Here is a 12832-nt window from a genome sequence, read left to right on the forward strand (position 1 = left end):
TAAAAAATGGTCAAGAAAAGGTTAAAAATATGCTTTGGGTATATTATCCTCATCGACTGCTGTTGTTTATCAATGAGGCAGGATTCCAGTTAGTGAACTAGGAACACAAGACAAATGCCATGCTTCCTCAGTCTGGGCTGGTGTGCTAATAAGAGGTATTGATCAGCCCTCCTCCCTTGCTTCCCTTGTGGGGTTTCAGGTTTTCTGGATAATGTAGGAGGAGAGGGAAGGGGGTGGTGTGGAGAAAGGATGAGACAATTCAGCAAAGAATTGCCTGACCTTAGCCCAGCAAGGGAGGTCAGAGAAGTCAGCATAGCAGCTGGACACCCCACAGAGCACAAACAAGTCTGCCTTCCTTAATTGAGGCACTCCTGTCATTGTGCAGTGTCCATAAACATCTGTCTATAAGAAAACATGCATAAGAAAGAAAGGTTACAAAAGAGAGAATGCTATTCAGCCCATTTAGTTTTTATATGGAGACAATCTCTTCCTTCTGCCACTAAGCTATTGGACCTTTAAGGCCCACCTTTTTCTTTCAAAAAGCTGTAATCTAAACAATTACATTAGAGTCAAAAGAAGAGTTAAAAATTTGAATTGAATTGAAATGCTTTTCTGAAAATGAACACTAGGAGAGTAAAACAGAATAAGCTTTTTAATACAGTATATCGGAATCGATGTCTGTGTTTTACAAAATCCTTAAATTTGGGTAGATAAACATCAATTTAACATAGTGTTACGCATCCTGTATTGCTTTTCTGCTTTATCAAATATTCTAGTAAATAGCATAGCAATTCAGCTCAACAGGCACCAGAAAGCATTCCGTGGTGTGTCTGAGGTGAAATATTGAATTAGATATCAAGAGAGATTGTTCTTCTCTACTCCTTGGGGATGAAACAGCATAAAACAAATGGACCTGTTTAAACATACAGTATTACATAAAATTAGTTGATGGTAAGTGTAGGATATTAGTATAGTAGTGTATAAGGAAATGATGGGTACTGTCCATGGAAAGGCTAAAATACAAATGGCTAGACACAACATAGCGATTATGGATATTTGCCAGAAGAAAACCAAGACATTCAGCTGTATCTCAGCTGCAGATAGGGAAGTTAACAATCAATCAGTCCAAAATGACATTTTTAAATGCATAATGGTCAGATTCATTAGCACCCTGTAAATAAATGATGGAAATGAAATCCTTTAATGTTGTTTAGTCACCTGTAGTTTCACATAGCCTCAGAACGTTTATAAAAGCTGTGAAGTCACCTTGATTGCCACCATTAAATAAGGCTAAACACAGAAGCAAAACATTCCATGCCATGTCATCATGGGGAAAAGATGTAAGATAAAAGATCATCGATTTTAACACCCCTTCTGATGGCTATCAAAAAATCCATTGACTGGAGCACATTATCAAGAAGTTCGAAGCTAAATGGATTGTTGCTACCACACAACAGAGAAGTAAGAAAGTTACACCCAAATGTGCAATTTGAATCATGTTTTGAGAGGCTAATTTACATACAAGGGCAACAATTAGGAACCTTCAGAAATCTCTGGTATCACAAAAATACAATATCTCCAACACTACCATTTGAGGTTGACCAAAATGGAGTTGATTTTGATGTCTGTGGCAAATTCCGGTGCAAGATAAGACAAACCTGAATTTTCCAAATAGCAATTACTGTATACTTACACCCAAATGAAATGAGACCAATCTGGTGATACAGTTAAATAAAATACAAATAGAGATTTTGGACAGTCTCATTGTGATTAATGTAGAATGTGAAACTCATGTTCAAAAATAATTTTATTCCTTCTATGAAGGGACTGTAAGTCCAATTTGCTTTGGTGTTTCAGCTCAACTGGTCTTGGTGTACTTGTTAAAATTGAGGGACAGATTTTAAATTTTAAATTTTAAATATCTGAATATTTTATAGATACCTCATTCCCGCTAAGGTCAAACTGGGTTGCAAATAGACTTTTCAGCAGGATAATAATCTAAAGCACACTAAATCTATAGCCAAATGATTTAATTAAAGTTTTTTTAAATAAAAATAAAATAAAGAAAAGAATGAACAAATAGTTAAGAAAGCATAAAATCAACATTCATGATTGGCTTTTACAAACTACATACCTAACTTTAATAGAATATTTGTAGTACAAACTAAATAGAATAAATTCTTTATTTTGTAGTACAAACTAAAGAAAAGGCTTCACAAGATACGAGCCACATAACTTTAAGGAGCTAAAGAACATCTGCATGGAGAAATGGTCAAAACCCCCCAATAAAAAGTGCCTGATCCTAACCTATTGAAAGGCCTCAGAAAGCACCTTACCTTTCTTGTCAAAACCAAAGGAGGATAAATTATATTTTTGTGATATCCATTACAAACAGTCTTACAGTTTTTAGTTTTCATTTATTCAAAAACAATATTGAATGTACTGCATATACTGTATAATGTAATATAGAATGTAAGGATTTCATGCACAGTGTTTGAAAGTAATGTAACTCAATCTTAAAATCAGACTGGACTGCGGAAGAAAAGTCACTGAAACAACGGATAAGACAATGGAATAAACACTAGTGATTTGGAAGTACAGAACAGTTGTAGTGGAAAATAATTCAGACTTTATTTTCACAAAACTAAAATATCAAAATATTACCTAGGGTTCTTTTTGTCGGAGTACTGGATATCTTGCAGTTTGCTGTACTGTCCTTCTTTTTATTTATAGTTTATAACATATGTAGTTTTAATAAATCATGCAGTACACATGTCTTTGGACCGGGATGGTCTGGAGTTGTATAGCTGCAATGGGAAATGTACTTAGCTGACATTCTGTACAACATTGAAGGTGATTAAGGCAACAACAGTATCAATTAGATCTGAGAGGGTTAATGATGAGTGAAGTTGTGCTGGGGAGGTCAGCATCCAAGCCAGGAAGATTTACTGCATTAGTAAGCATGTTTGACCAGCTTACTTGCAAAAGGCAACAAGGATAGATGGTGATCCCAAGCAACCAAAAGGCATCTCAGTTACTCATATGTAATGTAATAAGTTCTGAATGCCTCTTCACAGTGCAGGATGCATCAAGGCAGTGCTTTCACTGAAATGTAATCTTTCTCACCAGATGCAACAGAGAAATAGCATATGGACTAAAAAAACAACAGTAACACGTGAAATACAATTCCATAATGATAACCAAACTCTCATGTGTGCTGCTGCTGGGCCATTTCAATCTATAATGGAACTGACAGTGTTTAATATGAAACCATAATGTCCAAGGACTTCCTGCAACAAACCATGGGAAGAACTTCATTTAGTTCCATCGTGTTTAGTTCCATAAAAAGGCCTATAATCACCTTCTCTGGTGACAAAAGTGAAAAGGCTTAGTTTGTGGTATCAACCTGACTGGCAATTGATGATAATGCAAATCACAAAAGTGCTTCATATTCAGAGACAAATTTACAGATATTTAGTATGCAAAATACTCATAAACTCCTAAATTAAGCTGACAACTTGCAGAAGAGAAATAGATCTGTTTTCCCAGTTATTTTCAGACCTCTTATTTCTAAGATGCATAGAAAGCAGGTAATATTTATTCACAGTAAACAATTGTATATGAGACAGGAGAGGGGGAGGGGAATCAACACAGAACATTATACTGTACACTTAACATGGTTAAGTTGAGTGATTTAACAATTCATTTCAAAGGACAGAATTACCAGGAGAAAATTATGATTTTGTATTGTAGTGCTGCTAATTTCATAATGTAGATAAATCATCAGGTCTCCAACAGTTAATTAGCTCCATGTCAACATCTGACACACAACAAGGCAAGCATTCAAACAACACGCAGACTGGATTCTGGCACACACCTGTGCACGTACACATTTACTCACTTTTATAAAAGAAACTGATTTTAAAGCAGCTTTTTCTGGCAGCAACATACAATTTGCCACAGAGATTCAAGAACTAAAGGTTTCAGTCTTGGGTCTGTACACAAAAGAACTGGTGATGGGTTAAGGTGATGTTCCAGTTGCCATGGGCTGTTTCACAACATTGACACCTTTCAAACTCTGCAAAATAAGCCTCCTTGACACTTTGCCACTAAGAGGCACTTTTTCCACTGTATAGAATCCCTTTTTAAAACTTTATTTCCTAGCAGAAGTTAATGATGAAACAAGATCATTTCATTGACCCTATGGATTCCCATAAATATCTGTATAGATACTGTATTTAAATGTTACACTACAAATCAGCTTGTTTGGTAATAAGATTGCTTGCTTTGTGGAGTAATTGTAAATCTTTATTAAAGGCTTTGCACCCTTTCAACATATTTTATATGGAATTAATCCCAGTTCTGGCAATTCATAATTTTAACAAAATATATTTTATTTGCACTTTACCTCAGAGTTTGTCTTTATTGGGAAATGCAAACCAAAGCAGAGAGGTTAGATCTATACAGCATGAAGGTCCTCATTGGACTATAGAAAGGATCTCCCTGTAGACCTCATTAGAGTCAACTGTGGAAGTGATGTGCCCATTAAAATCCAAGTTCCCTGATGACTAACTTTTGGGCGGAATGCTGCCCACGAGCAAGAAACAAACAACATTCCACACATAACTTATAGTTCTACAGTGTGCACATAAACTCTGTGCAGACAAATAAAACCTATAAAAATAGTTCAACATATTAAAATCTATGTTAGAATGAAATATTTGTAATTTATTTATTTAATCTATTTGGAGCATGTTATATATTGCTATGGGCTGTCAGTTCTATGTGAGGTTAGTGATCAGGTGATGTGATCAGTACAATACATATTTGTTTATTCACAACAGATCTTCACTGAATCTGGTGCAGTATTTAATCATTTCACTATTTTGTGTCCATACTCCCAAATCAGAAACATCCAAAATACATGGTAATGTGCTAATATTTTTCAATAAAAAATTGCCAATAATATTGCAACAAATCAATGGCATATGGGTATAAATATTTTTTGTCAGCTTATATTCATACCATAATTACAACATAATAACTGTTCTACCCATAAGTCATACCAGCTGCTGCTCTTGATTCTCTCCCTAACCAAGAGTAATGTTCGTTCCATTACAATATATCTATGTGTAAAATAAAGAGAGGGGAGCTTCCTTGCCTGTTGGGTACCATTTCAAACTCATCTAACAATAAAACACATTACGTATGAAGTGCAACAGGTAATTAAGAACACATAAAATTAAAAATGTCCATTAATGTCCATAAAGTTCAATGCATTTCATTCAAGTGTTTTGACTTTGAGCATGAGCAGAAAACTGTTTTCAGCATTTATACAATGCTAAAATAATAACCCCAATTTAGCATCTTGTCACAGCCGGAGCTGTAGTCTTTTTGAACTTCTGTATGAATCTAAGGAAAACTCCTGTCATGCACTCAGCAAGACTGTCCCGTACCCCACCACCATCATCCTCTTCCCTGCCTTTTAAAGGCTTCAGCACAGCTGTCCCCCACCCCAACAGCTGAGAGAGCCTGGAGAGATCAGAGGCTTACAGTCGAAATGGCCGCGAGTGCGCAGCTGACACCTCTCTCCCCGAGCCCAAAAATTTAACAAGACCTTTCCGTGTTTTTCTTAGGCTCAAACAGAGGAATCCTCTCGTGTGGCCTGTGTTGTTTTAGCACCACAGCAGGCTGGGTACAGGCGTCAGGCCTCAGCCATGCGTGCCCTGCCCAGAGAACACCCATCGGCATTCGAATGAGCGGTCTGAGCTAGGAATAGAGGCTAGTAACTCAATCTGCAAATGTCTCCTTCCAGGAATGACATGTTTTTTTCAAAGCCAGGAATTAGGTTTTCTTGTCATAATTATTTGAATATAGCTTTCTGCTACACTCACGCAGACTGCTTGTATTGTATAATGCTAATCTGAAAAAGACCTAGACTTACATAGTTTGTAATTTAATAATGTATTTCCATAATGTTATGCAAAACATATATCAGATCCACAGTCTGAGATTTCTGCTTTGAAGAGATAGGGCCGTATGTATTGCACATTTTCAGTGTGTTCATTTTGCTTTTTAATGCAAACTGCTAATGTTACAAAAAGTACAAGAAAATGTATTTTATTAGCACTTAAATTAATATCCCAAAAGATTTGTTATTTCTCATCTTTTTTCTATTGTTTTCTTATAAGGAAAAAAGAAGCACTGAATGTAGTCCATATTTGTTGCAGTTATCAGCAACAAGACTGCAGCATGTACTAATGTGCATAATATTGTTTATGGTCTTTGGGCAATTAGGCACAAATAGATGTTGACAGGTGATAGACAAGTATTAACTTAACAACATTACTGCAGCATTGAAACCGTTTAACTACATCTGCAAATATTTACCATCTGCACAGAATAAAATGCAAAAAATGTTTAGACATTAAAGTGCTCCATTGTGGGGTTTTTTTCCACTTTTTCTTTATTTTTGTTTTCGGAAAAACACTGGATTTTGTATGCTTCAGAATATGCAAACCTTAATCCATGATTGTAATATTCAAATATACTCTACAGTGGTGGCAGTGAGATGTCATCATAGGACTCTTTAATAACTAGGACAGCACTGCTGAGCAACTGCCAACCATTCCAATACAGGGAATCAAACTGAAATTGCATATCAAAACAAGACAGGAATTTTGGACCAGTATTTGGCAGTAGGACCACCCGAAATTTCAAATAAAATACTAGCAACTTTGTTTATTTATGTGCTAGTAAAAATACACTCAGTTCTGGATATTACCAGGGCAATACCTTAAAACTACAGTTTCAAAGTGGATACAGCTCATGTTTCACTGGTGTTAAAGAAGTATCATATCTGCACTGGTTTTGTAGACCATCCAATTAAATAAAGGGCTCAATACCATGTTATTGCTTCCACTTATTTAATTTATAGCCAGACCCTCGTATTTGGATTCCATAGCTAGAAAATTTAATTTTGAGATTTCAGGGCTCAGATCATACCAACCTTTTTCTTAATAAGTGGAACTCAGGACTTTGATCTGTAAACTAAAACCAAATCGATATGAAGAAAGTTTTATTAAAAAAAATGTTAGAGCCATTAAATTGAATCCAGGAAGTTCAGAAATGGGATATATCCCATTTTCAAATCAGAGTTAATTCAGCACTCAGACCAGAATTGGTGTTCAGAACAGCAGGTTAACATAACTGCACCTTTACCTCATTTTCACTCTCCCAACTAATCCTAAGTAAAGCTGATTGAATCACAGCATAAACCAGGTCACTAGTACCCAAGTAATTCCTAAGCTCCCGGCCTGAATGCTAATTTAAGCAGTAGCACTACAAAGAGGGTTTTGTGCATCTTCGGGATTCTGTTCCTTGAGATTCAGCACAGGAAATTCAGGAAGAAGCGACCTTCAAAAGAGCACATGCACCAGAAAGACCTGAAATAAAAGGCGGACTTCATTTAAATCTCTTAAGTTTCGTTAAGTTATCAGTCTGCATTTTTAGTCAGTTAGAATTAAGGTTTGTTTAGGACTTTTCAGTTTGTAATCAATTAATATCTTACAATTCTGAAAGACAAATATTTTACGAATATTATTAAGAAATATATTTGTATGTGCTTTTGACAAGATGACATCATTCAGTGCTAACTGAAAGCTTTTACATCCAAAGACACACAGGTCAGCTAGAGTGCTACACGATGTGTATTTGAAACATTACTGTACATCCTAAATTGGACCCTGAAGTTTTGAAAAGTCTGAGAAGGACCATGGACATATGAAATGGCACAGTCCTATTTTACTGTGTGCCAATGTGCTGCCAATTTGGTGTTATAACGCTATACAGATCAAAATAGATGCTGAGGACACAGGAGGTCAGCTACATGCCTGCAATATCTACCATTGTTGATCTGGAATAAAAAAGACATCACCAGATGTGAAAAATCTATGTTGATGATTAATCTAGTCCAGTTATCTGCTGCCTTTGACTTCGGATGACTACTTTACTGAGTTTATTAATAACATTGAACTAATAACAACATTAAAATAATGTTATGATTTTTATAAAGATTTTTAATTTTACTTCTTACTTATTTATACTGTAATACTGCTGTAAAAGAGCCTTTCATATGAAGAGGTCTTTGGATTCAGGATGGAAGCATATTTCATTCTTAAAATTGAATAACATAAAATATTAAATTGGAATCTAGCCATTAAGTCTCTTCTTCCTATGGTTAAAGAGAAATTTGTCTCAGAGTTCCCAAGGGATTATGCCATTAAGCAATGGAAATTAAGCCTGTGCCTCCTGTGAAGCATCTTGGAGACCAATCTCCTGAGATTTTAGTCATTAATCAATCATGTGCTGGGTCAGTACTTTCAGTTCTAATAAAATAAAATTTAACCCCATCTGGCACAGGGCTTTAAGTATGCAAATTGTTAAGGATTGTGAAGGATTTAAGTGGTAGCTTTAAAAAACCCACAAGATGTAGACCACACTTCCATTAGCACAGTATTCTGATCAATACATTTGCATTTGTATATGTTTATAGGATAACTTGGGCCTAGTTATCCCTGCTAATGATCTGATACAGTGCATACTTTGTTTCAGTCATTGTTTTAACATTCTATTTCCCAGAGACTAGACACCATTTCTTAGTTTTTATTAATTATTGTCTTACCTTGAGTGGCAATGAAGACCTATTCACTCTTATCATAATAGGGATTAATTAATAGTTTGGCCTAATCAAAACAGAAGTATTTTTTTGTAGTTAAAGTTTTTTTAGTAAGGAAATATCCATCTGCATTCCTCTAGGTGCTCAAAACAAAGTAACAAAGTGATAATTCAATTAGATATGTTAAACAGCCATGTACTACTCTAAGCATATACTCATTCTTTTACTATGTTTATTAATATACCACATACTTAAACACTATTACAATGCAAGATATGTCTTCCCCTTCTTTACAACTGGTCAATCTCACGATTTAAATCAACTCAGTCTTATCTCGACATCAGCACACACAGCTGCAAACCTCTCCAGTGCTCACCACAGATCACAGTCAGATGAGGCAAAAAAGACAACATCATTCGCATACAAGAGATGCAACCATCAGATGCTCAAACTGGATACACTCCAAACCCAAGCTGTGTCTTGAGAACAATTCTTGAGAACAACCTCAACAACCTTGCCTTCCCCTTCTGAATAGCTGGATGGTTTGCCAGATCATCTTTGAGACCACCCATCAGTCATTCTCTGCAGCCTCTATGAACTGCTTCCATGCCCAGGACTTTGCTTCAGAGAGCACCACAGCTGTAGCCCTTTTGGCCTGTTGGTGCCTCCCTGCAAAATCCCCCCCCCACACACACACAAGCAGTGCACGGAATACTTCCTTCCTTGACTTGACGGCTTCCCTCACTGCTATTGTTCTCTGGTGATCAGATGGATATCACCTCATCCCCATGCATTAAAAATACACAGTTGTATTCTTTCTGCTTCAGCATGCCAAATTTAAAAAGGTGTATTAAAACACCTGTCATGGATATCTGTTTCACTTGCTTTCTAAGCCTGACAGTTATGCTGGATTGCAGTTGGCTGTTAAACAGAATTACCAGCTGTGACACATATAATTACAGCATTGGAAAAGAGATGAATATAAGCTGTAATATACACATAAAGCTCATGTTCTTTGCATGTCTTAAAAACACCTCTGTAAGGCTAATTTTAATGTTGTACCATCTTCACAGTTTCACAGTTGACAATGACAATACCTGTATTATTCTGAGTTACTGCCTTCCTATCCTTCACGGCACAACCTGCTGTGTACCTGGGGACAATTCTGCTGCAAGTGAGCATGTTTAAGAGGCATATACTGTCATCCATTAAACTGAGCGTGATACCAAAAGCTTCCTGCCACAAGAGAAAAGTCATTTCCAGCCTCATGATAGTTCTTCATTAGCAGGGATATGTTTTCATTTAGGAGCAGAGGATCATCTTAATCAATTAATCTGAGCTTAGAGTCCTTGGTTGTGAAAAGTATATTTCAACTGTAACTTTGCTTAAATAGAACAATCCATTCATAGACTTGTAATAGGTTTGACAGACATGGGCTGCTTCTCCCTCAAAAACCTAAAAGCTATATTTATTTAAATCTATAACATAAGTCATTGTACCATGTACCTTATTTGATTGCTTTCGTTTTACCGCTTTTTGTCTCCTCTGTGTTCAATATTGTTTACTCCTCTCAGATTATCTGCCATTCTGACCATTCAGGCAATAGTTTCTGCTGAAAAGCTTCTACATGGTGGACTGGATATCCAAGTGTTGAAAGTAGACCTGTATTAACATTCCCCTCATTGTACACTGTGTAGAAATAGATTTCATGGAGGTGTGAAAGAACTTTCTTCTCACTGACAATTTCTAGAAATGAAAAGTCTGTTCTGGAGGAGTTTTTAATTCAATGTTAATGTGGCATGTGGTATAAAATTAAACAAAGCGGCAAACAAATAACAGTATGTAAAATTGGACAAGACCGAATTAATATGAAAATTGAATTGATTGTAGCTGAATAGCATTAAGCAGTTTAGTCAGTGATTTAATTTATTATTCATTCTTACTTGAGCGTATGCTAAACGTTTCCCCAAAATGAGATGCATATACGTCCCTAAAGCTAGTTTTATTTTGCCTTCAGCATGTTTTCAAATTTGCAAACCTTATATTAATTGATAACTTTGTCTCATGCATGCCTGTTATGCTGATCAGCATACAGTAAATGGTTGCATAAAACAAAAAGATCTCAGCTGTATTTTCTAGAATACAAAAATAAATGTTCCAAGAACAAACATATATGTACAATTGAACAAAGAGAGATTGAGAATATAGGTTTCTGCATTATGAAATTGTGCAGTTTTTGTTGTGATGAGCTCCCTTGACTTCTATCCTTCATTTCACAGAACATCAATATCTCATAGAAGCAAATGAACTTTGAGCACTCTATGTGAGGTGTCACTGAAGGAAATACAGGAAAGCTGACAGACTCCAACAGCTTATTGCTTATATATAGTCATTAGTAGCCTTTAATTCTCTGCTTTCTGCTGCTATGATCAGAAAGCTGATGCTGGTAACCCAGATGTTAAAGGTTATCAAGAAACAACAAGCAGCAAGAAAAATGTTTTTCAATTCAGCATCTGTAACAGAATTATCTGAACATGTCTGATGAAATAACACTTGTCTTTGTGGATCTGTTTTTTCAGGTCTGTGAACATTGGGAGCCACTTGCACCAGGATTTTTTTTTTGATGATCTACTTTCATGCGTCTCCCTGTGTCAGACTCCAAATCCAGAATGAACTGTGAGCAGGACCTTATAGACGGGGGTATGAACGTCACCCTCACTCTCCGGCTGCTCATGCATGGAAAGGTACACTTCATAGGAGAGGGAGGGATGGGAGACTATGATGGCTAGAAATGTGTAAAAACTGCAACTTAATAAATTTTCATAAAATAAGGAATTTGCAATGAATAAGGACTGAAACGTGGCATTTTCAATATTCTTTCATTTTTTTAGATATAACTTTCTGCCTATTCTAAATATTAGGATAATATTCAGCATTTTCCATTGTAATGTTTCACACACCCATGCCTAAAGACAATATTACTCATAGCATAGCTAAGCAATTAAAAAGGCACTGGGTAATATTAAAGCAGAATGCGAGATCAGTTTTTACCAACAGTTAGAAAAGAAACTGGAATTACTGTACAGATTTATGTTGGCCCTTTTTAATGTTTAGTATGGAACATGATCCACAAAGGAATTACACTAATTAAAGTGAAAGATTCTCATAAAAGTATGCCTAAGGGAATGTCTTTGGAATTAATTAAACTGTTTCTTTTGTGTTTAATTTGTTTTATTTTACAGGAGGTCGGCAGTATCATAGGGAAGGTGAGCTTTTTTTTTAATACTGTTCTAATTGCTATGGGTGTTATTTTTGTCTTCACCAGTCTGATGTTCCCCATTTTGTGTCTACAGTGGCTTGTCATCAATGACTTCTGACACTTTTACATCATGTACCATCTCCACTCATCTGCAGTGTATAGTATCTCCTAGATAACCTGTCCTCTTCTATCACTACTCCCTTACATCCCCTTAGACCCTGCTTCTCTTCTCCTTCCTGCTTAATTGTTCCTCTCATGACTGCGTTCCTCCCTGTGGTGAACCCATCACCACCTTTCTGCACCTCTTCAAGATCCTCTTGTTTAGACTTGACCTTTAAACTGTATTATTTATTGTAGTAGTTCCTGTGCCTCGGGTGGCATTGCTTTCATTCCAGTTACTTTAGACTATAATTTATATCCTTGCGTTTTAATTTCTGCTGCTTGTTTTGTTGATTGTATCATGTGATATTATTGTATTAATTGGTAACTTCTTTATATCACTCCACATTATAGGCAGCACTGAACTGTTAATATTTACAGGTCACCTTGTAGAAAGACATCGGTTAAATAATAATATCCCTACCGTTTTCTGGCCGTGCTGTAGGACCTGAAACATAACTAACTAACTCTGCACAGCATAACATCCCAAAGACAGTTCTGTCTCTCCAAGGCTATCTTGCTAATAATGTCTTGGACTCAGGCCAACCCTTTAATATTGTATTCTTGGGAAGGATTCCAGATGCACCAACACAACTCCAGCGTAAAAGGTTTCAGATAACTGCAGAAGAAAACTGGCTGGAGCCTTGCGGTATAAATAAAGAATGATTTTGCGAGTCTGGAAAAAAGTTTTGGAACCATTAATTCTCCTCATCCATTTTCTCTTACAATTGATGGCC

General features: G+C 36.1%; 1 protein-coding gene across 2 annotated transcripts in view; it reads left to right on the forward strand.

The window, feature by feature from the left end:
• The window catches only part of pcbp4 (poly(rC) binding protein 4), a 58289-nt gene that overhangs the window by 18000 nt on the left and 27457 nt on the right, over positions 1 to 12832 (forward strand). For both annotated transcript variants that reach the window (XM_088636645.1, XM_088636646.1), the window contains exons 2-3: positions 11257 to 11421; positions 11920 to 11943. In XM_088636645.1, coding sequence (XP_088492771.1) covers positions 11314 to 11421; positions 11920 to 11943 — 132 coding nt within the window. In that variant the 5' untranslated portion in view covers positions 11257 to 11313. The remainder of the gene's footprint in view (positions 1 to 11256; positions 11422 to 11919; positions 11944 to 12832) is intronic.

This window comes from Lepisosteus platostomus, chromosome 6 (assembly GCF_059453375.1).
Source record: "Lepisosteus platostomus isolate fLepPlt1 chromosome 6, fLepPlt1.hap1, whole genome shotgun sequence".
Taxonomy (NCBI): Eukaryota; Metazoa; Chordata; class Actinopteri; order Semionotiformes; family Lepisosteidae; genus Lepisosteus; species Lepisosteus platostomus.